A 24625-nucleotide genomic window follows, 5' to 3' on the forward strand; every position below is an offset into this window, starting at 1 on the left:
TACCCCCCACACCAATTTAGTATCATCTGCAAATTTAATAAGCATTCCTTCTATTCCTTCATCCAAATAATTTATAAAAATATTGAACAGAACAGGTCCCAGGACCTATTCCTGGGTCACTCCTCTTGTCACTCTTCTCCAAGAGGACAAGGAACCATTAACAAGCATTCTTTGGGTGTGATCTGTCAACCAATTATAGATCCTCAGTAATAGGATCCAAATCACATTTTACCAACTTTTCAGCAAGGATATTATGTGGAACCTTATCAAAAGCGTTACTGAAATCGAGATAAACTATGTCTACAGCATTCCCCTGATCCAGCAAGGTAGTAACTAGACATGGGCACGAGCCAAAAAAAATTAACGAACCAGCCAGCGACAATCCCGAATTAACAACCCATAATGAACATCTCCCGTTCCCGAACTGAGCCGGATCATGGATCATGGAGGCCAAAGCGGGGCGCGCTGCTATTCCCAGCTATGTGGGAAGGTGGGTGCTGGTGGCGGCTGCTGGGCCTGGCGGGCACGGGGAGGTGGCGACGAGCCACCTCCCCTCAGGGGGCAGGGGGTCTGGCCGCTCGCTGGTGGCACCCTTCATGTGCCCGCCCGCCAGGCAGAACTGGAGTGCACTGGTATTCCAGGCGCAGGCTGGAAGGTGGGTGCTGGCGGCCGCCGCTGGGCCTGGCGGGCACGGGGAGGCGGCGGAGAGCCACCTCCCCTCAGGGGGCGGAGGGGGTCTGGCGGCTCGCCGGCAGCACCACGCATGTGCCCGCCCACCAGGCCAAACTGGAGCGCGCTGGTATTCCCAGTGAAACATGAACGGTGGGTGTTGGCGGCAGCCGCCGGACCTGGCGGGCACGGGAAGGCGGCAGAGAGCGTGCTGGTATTCCCGGAGTGGGTGGGAGAGGACCGGTCATCATGAGGAGGGGGAGGGGGAATATCCCCCAGCATCCGCGGGTCCTCACCTGAGGGTCCCACTGAGGAATAATACGGTGGCAGCCGACAGTACCCACCTTCCTGCCTTGACGGAAAGGATGGGAGTTGCGGGAGACATTCCCACCCAGCTGAAAGAGTTCCCGTCAGTCCCGTTGACAGGGGTGCTGCCACATTGTCAACCGACTGTATCCATACACAATACAATTGGCTGTGCAAGCACAACCGAGCTGTGTAACCAAGGAGGGAGCAGTAACAGGATAGTCCCTCGTGAAGCAGGGCCTGACCTGATCCGCAGTCCTGCCTTTGAGGAAAGCAGAGGATGGGCAGGACAGGAGGCATTGTTTGGACAGGTCAGAGTGGGTGCTGAGAGGGGGAGACAGAAACGGGACAGCAGCAGCAGCAGCAGCTGACATCGGCCACCTTCCTGCCTTTGTGGGAAGGACATCAGTCGAGCGACCCATTCCCCCCTGCTCAGAGGGCTCGGCATTTGCGATGGATGGGGGCACTGCGCGGCAGAACTATATGTGCAACAGTTCCTGCGCTGCTGCGCAAGTGCCCAAAGGAGGCTTCCATCAGCAGCATCACCCACCTTCCTGCCTTGCTGGAAAGGATGGGAAGGAGAGGACCTGTCATGTGGGGAACCAGAGGGAGGGAGGGACTAGAGCCCTAGCCCACCACTCCCAAAGACCTGACCCGATCAGGCACTAATGTGAGGCCTCAGCCGAGGTGCCCACTGAGCTTGGCCCCAGAGCCAGGCAGCATCCCTGGAACCAGAGGGAGGGAGGGACTCGAGCCCTATCCCACCACTCCCACAGACCTGACCCGATCAAGCACTAATGTGAGCCCTCAGCCAAGGTGCCCACTGAGCTTGGCCCCAGAGCCAGGCAGCAGCCCTGGAACCAGAGGAGATAGATCCCTATCCACGAAAGCCAAACACAATTGTACTCTCTCAGTCTCTCTCTCTCTCCAAAGGCTAGCAAGTAGCAAGCAAGAGCTCTGTCCCACTCCACTGCTAGCAGAAAGTGAAACCCAGCCAGGGAGACCACGGCTATTTATAAGCAGGGGTCCCATTCAGCAACACAGGAGGTCTGTGTTTGGCCATCAGAGCTGCCTATCAGGGTTTGCAGGGATGAGATTGGAGTGCCCGTGGCTACAGAACATCCCCTTCCCCCTCCCTCCCCTGGGTGTCTTCTCCCAACTTGTGACTGCTTTGCTGCTCCGTGGTTGGAAGGAAGCCCTGCTGATCAAGGAAAGCTGGGCTTCCATTTGGGTTTCCAGGGCGACAGAAGGAGGGCAAACAGAGCTCAGGTATTCCCCTGGCTCCATTGCCAGGGGAATAGATTGCTGGCGCCTGAGTGTCTGGATCCCCGAACCAAGCCCGAACGCCACGATCCAGGCCTCTCCCGACCGCTGGATCGTGGGCCGTGGACGATCACGATCCACCGAGTCACGATCATGCGATCGCCATTTTTGTGGGTTTTTTACGTTTGTAATGCGGATCATGCCCATCTCTAGTAGTAACTGTCTCAAAAAAAAAAAGAGAGAGAAGATTAGTCTGACATGATTTACTCTTGAGAAGCCCATGCTGGCTCTTACTAATCACAGCCATCCTTTCTAAATGCTGAAGGACTGACTGACAATTTGTTCTAAAACTTTTCCATGTATAGATGTCAAGCTGACAGGTTGGTAGTTATCTGGATCCTCCTTTTTTCCCTTCTTGAAGATGGGGACAACATTTGCCCAACTTACTTATAAAGCTGACAAAATCATAAGAACATGATCCCAGCCATAGTTAAGAATGTTAATGTTTCAATGGGAAAGTTAAGACCTATTTATGTATCATCCACTGAAATCAATGTGACATAAAAGTGCAATGTTAAAATCACTATTGTGAGTTTTAGCTGTGGTGGCATCACATGAAGAATCTATTGCACACATTCTCTAGAATTTTGGGGGAAGTTCTATGAGCACAGCCTAGGTACAGTATTTTCCTTAATAGAGAAAAATGCTTTTTAAAAATTATGTATAAAGAATTCTATATAAATGAAAACATTACAGAACTCTGGATCATAGCTTAGACATTCCAATTTATGCAACTTACACATGTACTTTTTACCTGCCAGGCCTATTCAGAGCCTACATTATGATGAGAAACATTGAACTATTTTTGGCTTTAACATGTACCTCCAAAGATAAACAAATGAATCGGAATATATTACATTTATTTAATATGATATCTCCATGGTTACCTGATTTTAAATCCCTGTTCTTTTCAGAGATTGAATGTGAAATTTGCACAGGAAGCTCTGAACTCTCATTGATACTAAAACAGTGACTAGGAATAGACTATTTTATCTAGGTCAGGAACACAGACTCTTTCCTCCTTCACATTAAAGGCAAGCTTTTTGGTCTAAGTAGCAAGTATAAATATAAGGTTCTAAGTATTTTGACATGCTGCTTCTACTAAACAAGTATTCTTTCTATTTATATTATTTAACAACAGGCTTTTTGGGGTGTTTGGGGAGTAAATAAAGCCTGGAGATCTGTTCACTCTAGGGTAGCCATTCCCCAACCTATCTGATAAGCAGAAAGGAAAAGGTGCGGGAATGGGCCTCCCAGGATGTGCTCCTGGCATGACCTGGTAATGTCACTCCCAGCAGTGACATCATTGCACAGACCCCAGGAGGGCTCCTGGACTTTATGCCAGCTGATTTGGCCCATTTAGAGGCCCAAATCGGCCCAGTGAGAAGCCTGAGAGCATTTCCAGGTCCTGTGCGATGACATCACTCCCAGAAGTGACATCATCACACCGCACCAGGAAAGCACACGAACAAAAGTGTTGGGTTTCTCCCCTCTCAACAGGAGGGTAAGGGGACCTGGCAATCCTAGTTCACTCCCAGGGGAAAAACAGTGCAAGAGGGATATTCAATTAGAACAAATGGAACAAATACATCTACTGTTTTTGCTTGTTCAAAGTTCTACATTCTCAATTTGCTTTGTATGACAATAAGGGTGAGTACACAAAAAAATAACTGCAATTCCCATTCAAATCACTCTAAATAAATGTTTTGATGTGGGGTGAATTAAAGCTGTGAAAGAAAAAGGAATCACTTTTGACTTTGAATCTTTCCTATCCCCTCCGTTTAACCTCAGCACAGAAAACCTTAACTAAACTACCCGTCTAGTTGATCTCCTCATTATTGTCTAATTAGTTCTATTCAAAATATATTCAATAATAGAGAAATTTCCCAGTGAATATTGCCAAGGAAATTCTACTAGATCTGCACCTTAAAATCGGCCCAATGAGAAGCCCAGGAGCACTTCCAGGGCCTATGCGATGACATCACTCCTAGAAGGGACATCATCGCACCGTACCAGGAGCATGCACAAACAAAGGTAAGTGCTGGGTTTCCTCCCTCCCATCAGTAAGAGAGAAGTTCCCCAGTGAATATTGCCAAGGAAATTCTACTAGATCTGCACCTTCAAACATGTTTATTTTAGCATTTTTACAGAAAACCATTTCCCACATTTGAGATTATTTTTAAAAACTTCCTTAACTTCAAAATCTAATTTTCACTGTATTTTGGCCATTAAGCAAATCAATTCCATAAATAAAAACATTATTTTTAAGCAAATACACCTGGGGTGGGTGGATTTGAATGTGTACTAATGGACTACTCATGAAGTAACCCAAGGGGGCAAATAATGCCCTGGTGCCATTTCAGGTTGGGAAAACAACATGGAGAAGAGTTGAAGCCGCTTCTCACCCCTTGCCATTGTCCCAATCCAAATGCGGGGAAATGCTTCGGAAACAAATTTTCCCACATCTGATGCTGAGCTACATGAACAAGTAATTTGACTTGGTATAAAGCATCTCCATATGATCAAATACCATCACTCTTATGTCAGCAGAGACTCATCCATTGTGTGATGTTATACTTACCCGTTTATCAATGTCATTGTGTTGGAGCTGAACAAAGCGTGCACTAATAGCAGCAATATAGCTTTGCTGATTGGAAAAAGCCACTCTACCAGCACCTTTCGGGTACTTCAGCTCAGGATCTGTATCAATGCCAGCATAGCAGACTCCTCCATACAAACGATCCATAATCATGGCTAGTTCAACTGTAAGATAACATTATAAAATTGTATGTTTGTTTAATCATTACAGAAGCTCTTTTATAGTATTTGCAAATATAAAAAGGATAAAAGTTATAGCACTCCAAAAAACTTAGAATAGGATCTTAAAATAATAGATTATATGCTAAGGAAATATTAGAAACAAAAACTATTCACCAAGGTAAGGAGAACACATAAACAATGGAAAAAGTGCTTACCAACTATATTTCTAAGACTGTTAACTGATAAATTTTACATATCCAAATCTACTGTTCAGCAGACTTCCACCAATTAATTAAAAAGCATTTACAGTATTTAAACACAGGTGGCACATTAAAGATTATTCAATGACGGTAATTCTTGAAGTTGATTGAAATTATTCAGTATCTTAAATAATTTGAGTTGAATGATGAACCTAGATACTACTGAATACTGACAGTTGATCAGATTAAAAATCAAAAGAAGTGCAGTAGTCAGGTAGTACATCTCCTTCTTTTGCTAAAAGTTCTGTAATCAATTCTGCGATTTGTTATCTAATTAATTAATCTAATGAATTAATCTAATTAAAACTTCTACAATTCATTGTCTAATAATGAATTTACAAGCACAGGTGGTATGCAATTTAAAAAATGGAAATTGGAGAGACTGATATGTTTTTAAAGATGTTGGCTTGGGTCCTATGACATTGTTCCCCTTGCACTTCACTCTGACCACTGTGCTGACTTTCCTCTGCTGCAGAGCTTGCTTCCTCTACCACTAGCATTTCCTCATGTGTAAGGGCTCTTTGAAAAACACTAATATTGGGCAAACAGAAATGGTAGTTGCAGAAGAAGGGAGTCCCGCAGTAGAGGAAAGCCTCAGCAGCAGCTGGATAAAGAAGGAAGTTAATAATGTCATAGGAGTCATGCCAATGTGTTACTTCCTCAGGTCACTTTCACACAGGTTGTTTGTTACTGCGTGTTACTGGGAAGTAGGTCCTCTCCTCCAAAAGCATTAGGGCCTGCACTTGCCAGGTTCTCCCCTCTTTCCTGTGGTCTTTTCCAGCAAGGTTGGGGTCACAGTTGCTGATTAGAAAGAAAAAGGAAAAGAGCCTCCAAGTAGCATGAGGAGAAAATGGCAACTGTCATGTGGAATCCTGAATGTCACTGCACTGTCTTGATAGCTGCAGCAGCAATAGGAAAACTACCTGTAATGTTTTGCATTTTAATAGTTCATAGATTTTATTTCTTCCTGTTGATGTAGGTTTTTAAAATATTTGTTACTATGGGTTTAAATACAGGCCTCTGAGGAAAGAAGGGGGAGCTGGATGGGTAAATAGATGGTAGCTGTACCCTAGGGGGCAGAGTGAACTGCATTTTTCAGTTAGCAATTTGAAAGAAAGTGTTCATTCTAGCTAAGTCAGGCAAACTAGGGGTGTGCAAGGGGAAAAAATCGGATATTCCGAAGCAGGGGGAAAGTCAGAAATAAGCCACTTACTTCACCCGATGGGGGGGAGGAGGGGGTTCCTTCCCCCACCCCATCGGGGGAAATAAGCAACGGGGCAGGAAGTTTAAACCTACACTTTTCTAGCCACTTGAAAGCAGCTAGAAAAGTATAGGTTTACAATCCTACCCCTGCTCACTTGGCCTGCTGCTGGAACGGCCAGGGAAACTCCCAGCCCCTTCCACAGCCAGCGAAGGAAGCAATGGAGCTGCAGGCTTAAGCCTGCAGCCGCAACACAGAGCGCTCCCTTTGCCCTCTGCACAAGGGGCCAGGGAATCCCCCAATCCTTTCTGCAGCCCGCGAAGGAAGCGGCGGGGCTGCAGGCTTAATCCTGCAGCTGCACCGAGGCACGCACCCTTTACCCGTTGCACAAGGGGCCAGGGAATCCCCCAAGCCCTTCTGTAGCCAGTGAAGGAAGTGATGGGGCTGCAGAATGCTCCCTTTGCCCGCTGCACAGAAGCCAGAGAATCCCCCGACCCCTTCTGCAGCTGGTGAAGGAAGCAACGGGGCTGCAGGCTTAAGCCTGCAGCCATGCTGCAGAGCGGGCATTCTACAGACCCTTCTGCAGCAGGCGAAAGGAGTGCTCAGTGGCAGAGTGAAGGCTTAAGCCTACTGCCCCACCATTCCCTTCACTCGATGCAAGAGGGATGAGGGAATCCCCCTGCCCCTCTCGCATCAGGTACAGCAGCCCAGCAGCACCCACTTGCCTGATGAAAGAGGGATGAGAGAATCTCCCCGCTCCTCTCGCACCAGGTGCAGCAAGCGCAGCAGCGCCCACTCGCCCAGTGCAAGAGAGGTGAAGGAATTCCCTTGTCCTTCTCACATCTTGCGAGTGAGTGCCCACAGTGGTGAGGTAGTTTTACCTGCTTCTCCAGTGCGCCTGCTTTGCCTGGTGTGAGAGGGGTGAGGGAATTCCCTCTTTTCTTCTGTATCGGCTTTACCCCCCTCCCCCACAGTGTGGAAACCCCCGACAAGCAGCTGATTTGGGGGTTTAAATGCCTGATATATTAAATGGCTGATATATTTTCAGGCAGTTTCCAGAATGCAAGGAGCCCTGAAGGAACTCAGAGGACAGTTAAGGAATCTTACTGATTTTGTGAAAATAATCATGCAGAAAAAAGAACACATCTTGGATCTAATATATAAACTTTTACTCCAATAAGATACTGAAACAGAACAAGTTAAAGTGTGCATGATAAAGTGGATGCAAAATTTTGGAGAAGAAATAACATTTCAACAGTGGGAGAATCTTTGGACAAAGGCCATAAAATTTACGGCAAGTCAAACATTAAGGGAGAACTGGTACAAGATGTTCTTCAGATGGTACATTACACCAAAAGACATTGAGAAAATGGACAAGAAATATGTGGGGTCATGCTGGAAATGTAAAGAAGTTGGTGGTTCTTTTTATCATATGTGGTGGACTTGCCACAAATGCAAAAACTTCTGGAAAGAAATACATACTGAGATGCAAAAAGTTAAAATCTGAGTTCACCAATCGCCATGAATCCACAAACTATGCTGTTGGGAATACTACCAGAAAATGTAGATAGAAAATTACACCAACTATTTAGATATTTATTGACGGCAGCAAAGGTGGTATTTGCAACCAGATGGAAGGAAAAAGAATGCCCAACTAGGGAAATCTGGAAAGACAAGATGGCAGAATACGCAGTGATGGCAAAACTGACAAGCTATTTAAACAGAAGACCAATGAGAGAATTTGAAGAGAAATGGGGGAATTATTTTACTCACAAAGGAGAAAATGCATAAAATGTTTTAGTTTTAGAAATCTGAATAAGATAGTATACTGATATGTTGTTCTAGACTAAATATAAGGTTAGGATCTGATAAGATGGATAAAGCTTAAATATCATTGATGAGGTAGAATACAAGATATGGAAACTTTGGCATAATAGTTAAAAGAAACAGAAATGATCTGTACAGAAGCATTAGACCATATTAAGATATAGCAGTAAGAATGTGCATGGAGTCCATTCATTTTGATCTTTAGTTGATCTAAAAGTGAACACTCTGTAGAAAAAGAATGTATTTAGTCAGTAAGGTACACAGAAGCTGGAATAGTAGATGCAATCTTCATTTTAACATCGATGAACTCTGATGAAGGTATGTTGTGTGTACGCTGTATTTTAACAACCCTTGTAGTGCAAAATTCTACCGTTCCCTGGACCCTGTTATCCCCCCCCTCTTTTTTTTGTACCCCTCTTTGTTTTGAAAAAAAAATGCCGCTTTCCATGCCGCTGCACAGTAGTACAGAAAGAGGCATTTAACCCCCTTGACTCAAAGCTTCCCGAAGGTATACAAATCGCTTCAGGAATCTTTTATTTGGAGTTTCCAAAATGGCCCTGATATGCTGGGGCCGTTTCAGAAATCCTGAATCTTTGTGAATCGGGTCCGATTCAGGTATTTTTCCCGAATTGGAAACCTGAATCACACACTCCTAAGGCAAACTGTGTGAAGTTTCAAATACAGTCTGTGCATTTTGAAAGAAAGTTAACCAGCCAGGAGATTCTGGTTGTTAGCCTTTGTATATCTCAGAGAGAGGATTCTGGCTAAATCAGGCAAACTGTGTGGAAGTCTGTGAACCTAATTCTGTCTAAGTCAGGAAAACTCTGCATGCTCCTGGGTTAGTTTGTGTATATTAGAGAGAGATTCATCTATCTAGGTCAGGCAGGCTGTGTGGAAAGGCCTGTATAAATCTATGTCTGTATGGATGAGAAAAGAATGTATTCTGTTAGTGAAGACCTGTGTGGAAAATTAAGTCTGTGTGGCTGAGTCTGTGAATGTATCTTTAAGAAGATAACATTATTTTTGAAACCACCAAACTTAAGACCTACTCTGGAATCAATACGCTTGCTCTGCAACTATCATGCCTGTGTTCTTATAAATAAATTCTACTTTTGTTTAAATAAGAAAGATTCCTTTTCTTCTCTCATAAATACCCTCACACACTGACCATTCTGTCAAACTAACATCTATAGCGAGCCTTCCTATATTACCAGTTAAACCGAGGTCTAAGGCAAAATCCTTTGGTGGCAGCAAAACCTTTTGAGGGAGTTAGCAATACCTACATCATACAAACAAAAAAGGGAAGATGGATAATGTAGAGAACACCTGAAGTTCTCTGTGAGTGGAAATAAAAAGCTTGCTGGTTGTGACCAGAGAGCCCTCCTGAGGTGTAAGTTTAAGATAATGTAAAAAGGAGCTGAATTGAAGGTCCAAAGGCAAAGGCAAACAAATAAACAGCAAACCATTACACCATCCAAACCAGTCACCATTTGGAAAACATCTCAGAATGTTTAGTATGAAGATTCATATAAGAATCTACAGCACTAGATGATCATTGTTCCTTTGTTTACTATAGACATATTTAACATTATGTTCATTGTTTAAATCAGACTAATTTTGTTCAGTAACATGCTATAATTATATATTGCAGAAAATTTCAAAGTTTTCAGTGTTACAGTTTAACAATATTAAAATACACTGTTAATCCTATTGCAACTGTATGAGAAGTTTCTGTACATGAAATAGTTAGGGGTGTGTGATCTGGAAGTAGTGAACTGGCTAAATAGCCAGATTTATGTCAATCTGGCATAATCCAACTATACCAGATCACACTGGAGAATCCTGGATCTGGGAAACCGGACACTGATGGGCCAAATTATTTTGTTTAATCCAGCTTCTCCAAGCTTTTCTTTCTCCAGTTGTGGTGAAGGAAGACAAAACCATCTACGATGGCCTGTGCCCTCATGGCTCACCATGTTCCTAGATGGCTCCTCTGCTTGCTGCTTCCTATATCCCGCCGGCCTCTCTCTTGCTGCGGCGCTGAGCTTGCCTCCACTTCTGCCACTGCCCTCTCACTTGCTGCTGCTCTGGCTCTGCTGCCTGTTTTTCCTTGTGAGGCAGCTACAACAGAGAGCAGCACAAGGCTGGCGAGGGACAGGAGAGAGCAGGCAGACTGGATTCTCATCCCCCCTCCACCCCCGCCTAAGCTCCAAAGGACCCCTTCAAGCCACTGCCAGCTGCCTTTTAAACTCCATGGCTCTGGCAAGACTCACCCCCACCCCTTGCTTCAGTTTGGGATTCTTGGGATTGACACTGGTTACTTTACAGTAGTTTGACTCTGTTGGTTCAGCTTGTATTGGGAGTGGGACTTCCACTGGGACTGGCTTTTGGCTTGGTGTTGCCTTGTCTTAAAGTTTCTCTTTGCCTGGAAAGCCTCGGAACGTTTCCCTGTCAGGAGACAACGGAGAGTGGCTGGGGGCACCTTGTTCAGGGGCCCACAGTCCTGGATACAGGGATTCAGTCTTCCTGAAACGTGGAGAGTCTTTCATGGACAGGAAGGAGTAGATTCTCTGCAAATTGGGTGGAGTTTGCTTGAAAAATGCCCCATTTCAGCCCCTAGATAGTTTTCTCTATACGGAATAATGGCTGGATGAATTCAGCATTCTCTAAACCTACCAAACCAGATTACAGAATCTGACCTGGATTTCCGAGATACTGAATTTTTATTGTATCCCTGAAACCCAGATCTGGATTGAAATGATTTTTTTGTTGCACACCTCTAGTAATAGTTTCTTTTGTTTACTAAAAAGCTGGTTTCTATTTTCAAGTTCTATTCCTTTTTCTCCTTTTCAGGTGACAAAAAACTAAGATACCTCTACTAAGGTAGCAAAGGCCCTGCAGTTTGCAACCCCCACCCGAGTATTCACAGTTTAGCTTGTGGAAAACAAAGGCACCAACACTTAAAGCAGTAAAATAAATTTGTTTGATAAGAAAACATTGCACATATTTAAATTTTAATCCACATTTGAGTTTTTTTCCTAAAAACAAACATTCCCCACCATCTGCAGAAAAACTAGAAATTTTACTTCTCTAGTCTGAATTCAGTACTTGAAATGTAAACTAATTATGCAGTAGGTTCTAGTATTACTGTTTAAATATCAGTTTCTTTAAAAAGTAGCATATATAACTGAAGCGAGAATCCTAACTTGAATCATCTGACATTCTCAGAGGAATACAAATCATGAACACCACAGAGGTTCCTTCAAGTTTCTGAAGACACAGCACTCCTCAAGTAAAAATTCAAAAAAGTTTAGATTTTCTGTTTGAATACGTAATGTGATCATTAAAACTACTTTGATTTGTCCTAAGAAATTATTAAAGGAAACCCATTATCCTAAGTCAGTGACTCAATTAAGACACTGCATGCGATTCTATGCTTACGCCTTGTTTAAAAAAATAAAAACCCTAATCCAACCTGGGCAGGTTTCATATGTGTAAGAAAAGGGTGAGCAAATAAAGACTGCTTAGCTCTTTCCTGTTTTTTAATTTTTTTTTCAGCTCAAAATAATCTTCTCCCTGCTGCTTCTTTTCCCCATATACACAGAAAAAAATGTAAGGTTCTCATAGTTTCCCATATCTTTTCTCATAAAAATTTGGAAAGTAGGATTTTGAACTAAAAATATTCAATGAGAAAGAGTTAAGCAGACTTTCTACCCTCCCTTCTTTCATTCTGGGTCTAACCAGATAGGCACATGCCCTGGAGGGGGGCCCACAATAGCCCCTTGTTATTCACAGGCCAGTGGGGGAAAACAGGGGTGGGGGTGCTCACTGGCACCACACCAACATAACATCACTTACAGAACAAAACCAGGAATGTTGTCATCATGTTGGGGCAATGCTGTAGGATTCTTTCCAAAGCCCTATGGTTTAATCAGAGTTCCGGGCAAATCCTAAAGCATCTCCTCAATGCAATAATGTCACTTCTAGTTTTGTGCCAGAAGTTACATCATGCATCAGCACAAGGCTGGTGAGCCTGTCCCCATCCCCCAATTTCTCCCAATAGATTGCTAGCTGCAGCTCCTGCACCTCCCATTTTTAAAATTAAATTGTCAGTCTGCATGTGTCCGATCTAGATCATGACCATGGCACAGGGGTAGAGCTGGTTTAAGTGTTTCTTCACCCCATTTTCCCCAAACTGTCCCTAGGAAGCCTGCCCACCAGATGTTAGACCTGTGGAAATGTGCACATCTGGTTAGGCCCCTTGCTTTTTGGGGTAAAAAAAATGGAAGCAGCAAATGGTGAAACTTGATGCAACATGTAATTTGAACAGTGCTTAAGGAAAAATATATCTATAGATCAATACAGACAATTACTGTAGATGGAGTATTAAAAATGCAAGAAAGGATTCACAAAACCATCTTAAAATCTTCACCTACCAGCTCGAAGGGGGCGTGGAACTCCTCCAACAAAAATAGTTTTTCTGGGATCTAAAGGCTGAGAACCATCCATTACAAAATCACTGTCACTTAGGTTCCAAGGTCGAATTTGTACCTAAAGCAGGAGAAGAGAGCTTTCTTTTAAACTGCCTTTTGATAATAGCAAATTTTGAAATTTTCACATCTTTAAAAAAAACCCTCATACTACTGGTTACCTAATGATATTTCCTGTTAGGCTGCCCTTGCCAGTTTTTCAGGTACAAGATAAGTTTTGAACCACCACAGCAAGATTATTGAATGTATCAGCCCTCCTATCAGTCTCTCACATGAGGCTAGCTGCTTTCACATCCAAGTTGCTTTATACGAGGGTACTCTAGTGAGGCAACTAGTGAAATGCCTCTGTGGGCCAATATGGTATCTATTCAGTTCTTGTGCCCAAGCAGCCATAACAAGTTAAACTTGATGAACAAGCAAAAAACTTGCCTAAGAGTAGAGGGCAAGTAATTTTTCACCTATCACAAGAATGACTGAACAGGGGAGTGCGATGTAAGTATCTGTTTTAGATGCCCCCAAATGCTCAGGTTTCTACAGTTTCAGGAGGTTTCTACAGTCATGAGATCTAGCTGACACTACATGTCTATATGATCTACCTACAGTCCAAATGTTAACAGATGTAGAACTAAGGGAATTTTCTCAGCGGGAGAGCACAAGCAGAAGATTCCAAGTTCAAACCCTGGCATCTCCAATTAAAGGCTCTCAGACAGCATGTGTCTGGAAGACATTTCTCTGCTTTAGGATCAGGGCCAGATTAAGACATGTTGAGGTCATAAACTACATCAAGTTCAATGCCCTATGGCATTACCAGAAAAAATGATATGAGTAATTTTACTAAATCTGTTTTGCATTTACAAGCCCTTCATAATCTGAGGCCTTTATAAATTTATTTAGCTTGTGAATAAATCCAGCTCTGTCCAACTATTGTCAGAGCAGGCAAGATGACAAGTTAGAGAAACTATTGGCCTGATTCAATATGAGGCAGTTTCAGATGTTCATAAGTTAGTTAAGCAGTGAGACCACTCTGATGCATTCACCTACTGTGACCTGAAACTGATCGATCAGTTATGCAGAACGCAAGAATGCTGCATACAGATCCTCTACAAACAGCAGCAAGTGATAGTTTTCCTGATGCAGAGAGAGCTCTGCTTCCTCTTCTCTCCCACCCTACCCCTCAACCAATACATGTACCACATGCAAACGAAATGCAAATTTCTCCCCCATTCACCACTCTTCAGTAGACTTCTTGCCTTTTAAAAAAAAACAACTCTTTCATCACCACTTGCAGTTTACCTGCGTAAAATTTGGTCCTATGTCTTATTTTCTTTAAAATTAAACTAGACAACTTTTTAAAAGCTGAAAAACTTCCTGGGGAGAAGGGGCAGGTGTGATATTGCTAGCTTCTAGCCACTCACAGCTGTGTGCTGATGCTTCTGCTGGAAACTAGCAAAACAGGCTGCTTCTCAGCTTGGTATGTCCAAGTAGCTTGAATAATTGAACAAAATAGAGTGAAGACTGCACAGTGGCTTGACTGCCCTACACCTGTGCACAAACCAAAGGACCATACACAGCTCTTCCACAAGTCTTCCCACCTTGGGTCCTGAGACTCTTGGGAGAAAGGTGGGCATATAAATATTATAAACAAATAAATAATCTGAGCATCCCTATAATATGCTACCAGCAGCACTATAATTTCTATAAAGCAGAAAGCTTATCCTGTATATGATATGAACTGCCATAAGGCTTCAAAGGAAAGTGAACTAAAAGGCACATATATTTTTGGGTATAAAGTCAGATGAAAACACTTCACAAGTGAATTCTTAGGTTGCAGATAACAGAAAGATTCAATGAATACAGCAACATAATGAGCCAGTATCTTACATGCTGACATCACTTTGCAAGTCAAAAATAACTGATTTTCTCAACATATCATCACTTTATCTAACAGCAAATGGCTGGTCCGTGTGCAGGTAGCCAAATATATGTGATATTGTCACACTTATCATTATGCAGGGCTCTGCAAATCCAAGAAAGCCCTCCTATTTGCAACAAAATATCACTTTAAACAACTCCCTAGAAGTTAATAACAAGGCCTGGATTCATGCAAACCAATGGATTTCAGGCACCATTTTGGATTGCCATGGTAATATAAAGGGGTGTATAGAAACTGAGGAGGTAGCAGCAGTGATGGTGAGCAAAAAGAGAAGAGAAAAATGGAATTTCCTTTCACTCACAGATCCCCAGCTTGTTTTTATATTAAATATTAAGTGTGCATTGATGTTAATAGCCACATGGATATTCATTAATAAGAGCGTGGATTATTTAAAACACAAGTATTAACACATGTTTATACTTGTCCTTTTCTACCTAGCACACTAAGGCTGAATACCTACGAGACTAATTTTTCAAACATCCTGTTTCTAGCTGTTTCTATTGTCATGGTAATGTAACATTTTATTTAGTGGATCTAGAATGTTATATTTTCTCACATATATCTATCAACACTATTTCCTTTTACTTTTTTCTAAATGATCTATTTACAACATGGAACAAAGGGCAGGACAAAAGAATTGCACAACTAGTCTTACAAGCTCTGAGGGATTTTAGTTTTGGTTTTTTAATAATAGCTCTCTCTTGCTACATAGCAAACCCTGTTTTGAAACTTTCTAAAGCAGATGGTGATATATCAGAATCTGAAATTAAAGTTTTAAAATTGAGAACTTGCTGTTGCCTGACAACGTAAGCATTCCATACATTTTCAAAACTCAAATGGGGGTGAGTGTTGGAGGAGGAGGAATTAATTCCTCTACTTAGTCTAAGAGGATTGCCTAAACAGAAATCATTTACTTTGTCCAGCCAAAGGAACCAGATGGCTGACATTTGGGACAAAGTCTTTAGATTGTTTTGATTACTCCTATTAACCATGCAAACTAAGAAAAAGTGTACACAGAATCCTAAACTCAGATCTATGAAGTTTTCATTTTCCTATTCATATTCTGATATGAAGAATAAGTTTTGATTTAAATGTTTAAAAGTCCTCTAAACTGAGTGATCTACCACTGCAGATTTGTGAGGACAGTGTCAGAGCACCCACACATATAGTGGTTGAAAAAAACCTGAAATTACTTTAAAATGAGCTTGTATGCCAGTCCAGAGGTCCATTTGTGCTTGTACATGTGCACATGATCTCTCGAACATGACAAAAGTCATTCATTTCAATTGAGGAATACGATCCATGCATGCAAAGAATACATACAGGCTAATTATATTAGTATGTATGAGACAGCTGCATGAAGCAGACAGTGTGCATGTATCTGGCAACAGGATCAGTTTGCTGGATCTGAAAATTATTCCATTACAGAATGGCAAAGAAAGAACCAGCCTGAATATAAACTGTTTTGACATTTAGTTTGTAGGGCTCCCATGGTTTTACTATGCAAAGACATTGTATTTCTCCTATTCAAAAGAAAATATGGTTTATTTACTGGTTTGTCCTTTATGGTGGGACTCGATACACATAGGTAAAGTTTCCCATCTTCTTCCAGACAGGCATCTATCAGAGCTTGCACAGAACTTTCTTCTTGGAATAGCAGAAAGGCATACCCTTGAGGGAAAACAAAATTAGAAACATAATGAAAGTTAGGTAAATATGTATTCTTGGGAGAAAAAGCTCAATACGTTTTATATTTGGTACACATATACTGTAAAAATGCAAATACAGAATGATTCAGTAAGGTAAGAATATGTATTAGGGATAAGTTGCTTTAAAGCATGAACGGCATTGTGAGAATTGATCACAAACTACTTCAGACAAAAAAAATATCCCAGGGAAATTGCTAACATTTGCCCCTGATCCTAAATTATTATTTGCACATTCAGTAAATGGGCACCAGCATGAACACACAGGGCTTTTTTTTCAGCGGGAATGTGGTGGAACCGAGTTCCGGACCGTCTTGAAAACAGTCACATTGCTGGTGGCCCCTCCCCCTGACCTCCAGACAGAGGGGAGATCAGAGGGGAGATCTCTGTCTGGAGATCGGGGGCGGGGCCACCAGCCATGTGACCATTTTCTCCAAGGGCAACCCACTGAGTTCCAGCACCTCTTTTCCCAGAAAAAAAGCCCTGTGAACACATAAACACAGATTTTTATCCCGGCACAATAACTTGAGGGATTCCTATTATAGCTATAAGCAGCAGAGCAAAAAGAATACAAAGCTGATGTAGTAGACATGGCAGTTAGACATCAGCAGAAAACTGCTGCTAAGAGTGATGGGTCTGGACGGAGCTCTGCTGGGAGCACTTGATTCTAAACAGCAGCAATACCTTGCGTTGTTTCAGCAATACAATCTCCCCTGCATGTACATAAATAGTGGTAGATTACAGTCAAGTTATTGCCTGTTTCATATCACCCACATTCTTAACATTAAAACAGACCATTTCTAGTACCACTAAAGTAGAAGGATCAGGCTAAAATTATATATACAGAATTCTGTCATCATCCCATGTCCTGCTTTATAAATACATCACTCTCATATGGCCTTGTTACGGTGAGGATCATATTTTAAATGCTATATTAATTTGAAAGGGTTCAGCATTTTTCAGCATATTCATTCTCACTCAGACAGAAAAAGTGGTATATATGGAGCACATTTAGCAGTTTTCCAGTATTTAAACAACTTTGCTGCACATGCATCAAACAAAGGTTTACTATGAAGTATATATGATAGCTTCCAGTATTTCACAGCTGAAAACAAAACATGCATGCAGAATTACTGTTCTCACACCTAGGATCCCTTTTGAGTATGCCCCTTCATTTTACACAGTGTTGAAGGCTCTTCACCATGTGCTATAAACTGTTTTTTACTTTACAATAGTCTTATCCCTCACATTGGTTTTAGGGTTGCCAGGCTGTGCTGGCAGGAGTTTGAGAGACTAGAATATGGGGGGGGAGGTGTGCCAGTGGTGAGTGCACCATGATGTAACTTCAAGGAAAAAGCAGAAGTGGCATCATGTTGCTCTAGGAATTCCTGGAGACGCTATGGTAAAATCATAAGAGTTTCCAGCAATTCCTAGAGCTACACAGCATCACCTATGGAGTTTCCTGGGAAGTAACATCACATGGCATGCAACACTGGCTCCCCCCACCACTACTGCTCAGAGGGGCGGCAGGGAACAAGGGTTGCGTGCAGGAGGCCTAGCAACCTGAATTGACTTAAAAGCTAAAATGGTGGCTGTTCTTCTGGTTAAAAGCGTGCTAGAAAATATAATTGTCTTCCAATATACTGTTATCACTTTAAAATAACGTTCAGCTGCTGCAGTGTGTAACACAGCTGGCTGTGCACTACATTAGTATATTCAAGTTCATGCACATGCATTCATCTACATGAACATTAGTGACAAGACGGATCCACATACCCAGAAATATAACTTCTAGAGATTCTGGGGAGGGATCTAAACCCGGAAAAATGAGAGAGCTAGCAACTCCCACTACTATATTTTAACAACGTATCCCCCCAAAAGCAAAAACAGGTGAATTACCAGAGACAGATACCAGAAAATAGAGGCCATTCTATGGCCTAGAGCCTATTCTATGGCTCTAGCTAGTCAAACTAGATATATTGAAGTGACAGTTTAGGTGGGATACCAAATCTGTTCTCCAACTTTAAAGTGTACTTTTGGAGTGGCTGCTTCCCAATTTTGGTGCTAGAAAACTGGTTTTTCTGAAATGGGATATGCATTCTATTTTTTAAAAATCAGGAACATAGAAGACATTAAGGCAACTATTTGGATTCACTACTACTAGCATAAATTATCATTGCTTAGACATATTCTGTAAACTTACACCTGTATGTTTTTAAAGAACGATACAACTCCACTTCTAAATCCAATAATGAAAAGTCACAGAAGCTGATTTTTAAAATAAGAACCCAGTGGTATTTTTTTTAAATACAGACTTTAATTTAAATTTTTACTGTTCTGTTCCTGGCTTTCCAAAACATCAAAGGTTTAGTATTTAAAAAGCTGCAAAACAGAAGAGACTTATCTTACTGTAGCTACTGCAGAAGAGCGATACTGCTTATTAGGCTGTGAAGTTGAATTTCTCTAGACAGACTAATGTTAATGTAAGTGGCAATTCACTGCAGTGTCAGCTGATTCATTCAATCAAGAAAATTGTGTGTAAACAATTTCAGATGAGGGAAACAAATATTTTTGCATCTCAGAGCCTGATTCCAATGCTGTGCCCTTCTACCACAAAACCACAGGAGCATGTTCACATAAAAGACATTTCCTCTTTGTATTGTTATGATGCTTCTTTGTATTCAAGTTTTCCACTAAAACTATTCATTATCTTCATCTCAAAAGTGCAAATAATACAGAAATGCTTCAGGTGCTAAAGAATAAACAGTTAATCTATAAAGGAGGAAAGGATATGAATAGCACACACAATTCTTGCTGGGAACAAAACAGAAGAGACGCAGCTTATAATAAAAGTATGTGCTAGAGAAATTTTGGTCTTTGTAGTTACATTCTTACTGAACCCTTGGTATAAAGAAAAGGTCCAGGATAGTATGGGAATGTATTAATACCACTATAGTTTTGTTTCATCTAACAGGAAAATGGATAACTGTGCTTAAAAACTGTGTGTATTCTACAGCTGGCTATTTCTGTCATATTAATTCTGTTGAATATTCAAATTCAGTTTTCATTGCTAACCATTTAGCACATAGACATTGACAAATAAATACAGGAAGTACACATACTTGATACTCAAGCAAGTATGAAGTACCTGCCCCTTAGATCAAAATGAGATGCTCTTGAAACTCCATAGAATGATTGTTAATATTATGTGTGCCATTATTCTGATTTGTTTCTTCTTGACAGGCCACTACATTTTCTTACACCATTGGAGTCATGCGGAAGGTTGCACATGACAGCTGAATGGCATCTCAGTGATAAAGAGCTTGCACAAACCTAACAACATGCCCCTTCTTTTCCAAAAGTACAATGTTCAATTCTATTGACTGTTACCCAAATAGACGATAAATAAAAGGTTATGATTATAGCATCATCTTGCACACTTCACACTGAGCATAGCAGAAGGTTGTTTATGATTTTGATAAGGAGAATGTTATGGATTTTAGCAGAGGGAACCATTTCATATTAGGAAGGAGTGATATTAATAGAGATGAGATGAACCAGTGTTGATGGAGACAGCCAGGCTGGAAATATCCCACCACCCATCAATATGTTTTCGCATCCTGTTGGGAAAATAATGAATCCCTCTGATGTGAGAAGCATCTGACCATTGGCTGCTGCTTTCCGGCAGGTTCCAGCAGGAAAGGTTTCAGAACCCAGACTGGCCCAATTCCCTTCCGTGCACTTGGAGGGAACTGAAAACAAGCTATGTGTATGTGACTACTGGGGAGATTCATCTACACATACACCCATTTACTTTGGCTTGATTGAGGGGAAAGGAAGAAATCAAATGTTGGGTATCTGTAGTTTTCCAAGTCAGATTAGAAATCTTTCTCGGGTAGATCAAAGTGTTGTCCTACTGGTTTTTGGATATGCATCTGACAAAGAGAACTGAGGTTCTCAAAAGCTTATGCCTCAAAGTTGGTTAGTCTTAAAGGTGCTACTAGACCTTTTACTATTTTGCAACTACAGACTAAGACAGCTAACTTCTCTGGTAGAGAGGGGCAAGATCAAGAAGGTGGCTGCAGCTACAAAGCAGGAGGGCCCCCAAGCTCTTAAGAGAGTTGGGGAGCAGTGAGGAATCTCTACTGGGAGAGCTGGGTTTCCTTGGACAAAATAAAGGTTCCCAAGCCTCTGGGTAGGGTTGCACCTTGCTTGCCTTCTTGTTGGCTATTTGCACAAGCTGGGAGGGTAACCTAGGGAATGTTACAGTGAATTCCCTACATTTCTGTTTGTGGAAGTATATGGTTTTCTGCTGTTTACAACATAAACATTTAAAGCTTAATAATCTGTTAAGCTTTAAAAAATGAAGTGTAAAGAAATTGTTAGATTCAGAACGAGGCAACCATAGAAGCAGAATAACTTTCAAGTGAAAAACTACATTTCTAGAATCTTTTTGTGAACAGCTCAAAAGCTGCAGGTTTGGAATACTGCAAAAATGGAGTCAGTTTTCCCATTTAAAAGAATACAGGATTGCACTTACTTGTAACTGTTGTTCATTGCGGTCTTCTGTGCAGGCACACATGGAAGTGTGCATGCGCGGGCCTGCTGATCAGCAGGTTCTGCAACTTAAAAGTTTCTGTAGGGGGTGCACGCCCCACCTCAGAGTGCAAGCACAGCTGTTTCCCACTGAAACAGTGCACATTCTGGGAGTGGAGCCTCCAACCCTCAGTTCCTCCTTAACTGCAGGACTCTTCAATAAGTCATGAAGAGCATGCAGCAGGGTAGGAGGAAGGATAAAAATTTAATACATCTTTTTGCTTTGAACTGAAGCCTCAAAATCCCACTTTCTTCTACCCATGTTATTCTGTGATCCACAATAGTTTTATAATATAATAGTGTAGAGCACAGAAACAGTGTGATTACAATTTTATCAACTGAATCCATAGCTCCATATGGATTTCTCCAAGCCTTCTAAAATGATGAGGGCATGGACTAAGTGAATAAATCCTCTTCAAAACAGAAAAGGAAATAGTGTCCAAAGCAAAGACTTTTATCACTTGAAGAGGAAAGCACAAGTAGCCCCACAGAGTCTGTCTGCATGTACCAATGGTACAATCTGGAGAGGAAGAGCATGTGTAAACAAGGCAGCAAGTTTACTACAAAAATGCTTCTCTCTTACATATCTGTACTTCTCTGCGTCCTTTTTCTCTCCACCGGAGCAGAAAGACAACTTGCTGTATTCTGTAGTCTCTGCTTTTAAACTGAGCAAAGTGACCAATAACCGCCATGCTGGTGAGAACTGAAGGATAAGTCCAAAGGAACTCCTTAGCAGTAACATGGGAAAGAAGCAGAACTCATATCTAACAGATAACAGAACCTGGAAGTCCAGCCTGAGGAGGAAGGGAAAGAAGTATAGCTCCTAGATCATTATCTACTACCATGATAACAGAAGGACAAACCAAATATACAAGACATTTGAGGCTTGTTCAATAGAAATAGAAGTAAGTGATGTTGTTATTCTCCTTCTAAAAGAGGTAGGGCTGGTAGGTCAACATTTAGTTTGGGATGCAATTTCAATACTCTGGCAATGTAGGCTGGGAAAGGGAACAAAGACTAGAGGAAGAATCTTGATTACTTCAGAACTTGATTCCTTGCAGTTCTCATGCCCTCTCAATCCTAGGCAGACTGGAAAGGCAGACTATAAACAAAGTAAATCCAAATTTAACTGTTGAAGCTGATGGGTGCTTTGTTGGTGGCAAATGAAATGTTTTCAGTAACTTGGTGGTAGATGAAGCTGGTGATCCAAAGTGCAGCAACAAAACTTGGCCAGGCCAGATTTTATCCCAGCTGATTCTGGGCTGGGTTTTAGTCCACCAGTTCACTAGAAGAGGGTAGCCCAGTACACCAGGAAACTCTCTGTTCCTCCTGGACTGCTAAAAGTATCCCATTTATTGTGAAGCACCAGTGTTTTCCATTTTTTCCCTTCTAATAACAATGTGGTTCAAAATTGATGCAAATTGTTGCATAACATTTCTATAAAGAAATCGCTCTGGCTATGCCTTTCTTTGCTACCCTTGTAGTTATATCCAGGCTTCTTCTATAAAAATTATCTCCCTTTTGCTCAGTTTCCACTGCAAAATTAATTTTGGATGTGCATTCTCGGTATTGGGAATCCTAAATATATTGGAGAATCTCCTAGTGCACTAGGCTACCCTGTAGCACAACAGACTGCCATTTGATCAGGTTTCAGGCCTAATGTTTAAACTTTGCCATGAAGCAGCTCTGGGTAATACAGGTAAGGGTCACAACAGGCTCTGTGAAAAAATTTTTGAGCAATACACCAAAGACTTCCCACAACAACTAGCAAAAATTGAAAGAAAAATAGGAGTACACAGGCACAGAAAGCCTGGGTCTTTCGTTAGGGTTTCCAGCTCCTAATCAAAGAATAGGTTTAGCTGCTAAGTGATATGGAGAAGCTTAGGAGGTGCAACTTTTTGCAACATAGTACTGTAAGCCAATAAGAGAAGCTGCACTTGGGAACTGTTTTTCTTTCACAGTAGTCCCCTCCCCCACCTTCATATAAAGAGCATGATTACACCAACGTCAAAAGAATGGATAAGAAGTGACTTGGAACATACAGAACACAGATGGGCAAATCAGCATAACACGTTAGGCAACTGAGGATTTTTGTAATGGATAGCCACAAGAAAACAAAACATTCAAAAGAAGAGCGTATGTTAAAAATTGTTGCTTTCAATTAATCGATATAACAGCTAAATTTAACAAACCTAGGCAAAATTATACTTTAAGTAACCAAAGAAAAGAGAAAGGAAAAGGGTGTTCAGAAAGGGCAGGAGACACCACAACAAGGACTGTTTCCAGATGGTTTCATGATGGTGCATGTGTTTGCATATTCTTGTGTAAGGAGGCTGGTTTTTGTCATTAACTACCTATTGAAAGTTTACCAGCCAACAGATTTCAAGATAATCATGCTGCAGGGTTTATGCTGAAAGCCTTGATAGATAGCTCAGAAGCCAGATAAAAATAATCTGGAACAGTTGTGACTGAGTGTTGTTTAGCACTTTCAGACAGACATTTAGGGCAACTGGCAGGGACTTTGAAAGCTGTTTCCCGTATTAGAACAACGATAAAAATAGGAAGAGACTGTTCCCTTGTCTTCTGCTAAAATATATCTTACTCAAGAACATTTTTATAAGCATGACTGTGCTTCTCAAAGGCAGAACAGTTCTGAGTATAACAGTTAAGGCCTTTCATAGATCAGCAACAATTAGGAATTTATTAAAGGAACAGCAAAGACAGACCTGGTCAAAGCAAGAAATGAGTTTTACCCCTTTTGGATCTTTTGGATAAATAAAATAAAACAAAGTCATCACTTTCTGAAAACTCGTTCATGATTTCATTCACATGGACTTATATGCACATGTGACTTACCAACATGCTCATGTTGTATATCCACTGTATTATTCTTTGATGAAAGTTAAAAATGCTATAGTAAAATTATCAGGAAGAATGCTTTTCACAAATAAGCTACATTGTTTCATATATTTTTTTAAAAACTGGAATTTATTCCCATCTTCCAAGTCTGGGATATTCTGGACATCCAGTTCAGTGCATCCATTTGCCCTTCTAAGGCTGTACATGCACCAGAAACTTATCAAAACCAAGAGTCAGTGAACAGATCCCTCACACTGACTGTACACCTTACCAGGGTAGAGAATAAATCATAATAAAGCATACGAACTTACAGAAATAATACCAGTCAATTTTTACTTAATTTTTTTCAATGTACAAACTGTTTCTATATAATATACCTCTGTCTGAGAAGCCCTCTTTAGGCTACTGAGTATACACTGATTTAATCTAAGTGCATCATGACACCCAAGTAAATAGAGACTGGTTTCTTGGAAATACCAGCATCAATTATGGCAACCTAACTAATGTATCAATGCAATGACAACATGGCATGCTCAAGTTAGTAATAAGAAAAAGATTCCACCATCTTCCCCAACCCCAATTAAGTCAAAAGTGAAGCACCTACATAGGAAAAGGGATGAAAACATTATGCACACACAAAGGCTCAGGTATGACACTTGAAACCAATTGCTGGAGAACATGCTATGAAAAAGCAG

At 41.4% G+C, this 24625-nt stretch overlaps 1 protein-coding gene across 6 annotated transcripts in view; it reads right to left on the reverse strand.

Moving 5' to 3' along the window:
* The window catches only part of CPEB3 (cytoplasmic polyadenylation element binding protein 3), a 100012-nt gene that overhangs the window by 7132 nt on the left and 68255 nt on the right, over window positions 1-24625 (reverse strand). For all 6 annotated transcript variants that reach the window (XM_054983215.1, XM_054983219.1, XM_054983218.1 and 3 more), the window contains 3 exons: window positions 16322-16440; window positions 12783-12897; window positions 4880-5061 (listed from right to left, as the gene is read on the reverse strand). In XM_054983215.1, coding sequence (XP_054839190.1) covers window positions 4880-5061; window positions 12783-12897; window positions 16322-16440 — 416 coding nt within the window. The remainder of the gene's footprint in view (window positions 1-4879; window positions 5062-12782; window positions 12898-16321; window positions 16441-24625) is intronic.

Source organism: Eublepharis macularius, chromosome 6 (assembly GCF_028583425.1).
Source record: "Eublepharis macularius isolate TG4126 chromosome 6, MPM_Emac_v1.0, whole genome shotgun sequence".
NCBI lineage: Eukaryota > Metazoa > Chordata > Lepidosauria > Squamata > Eublepharidae > Eublepharis > Eublepharis macularius.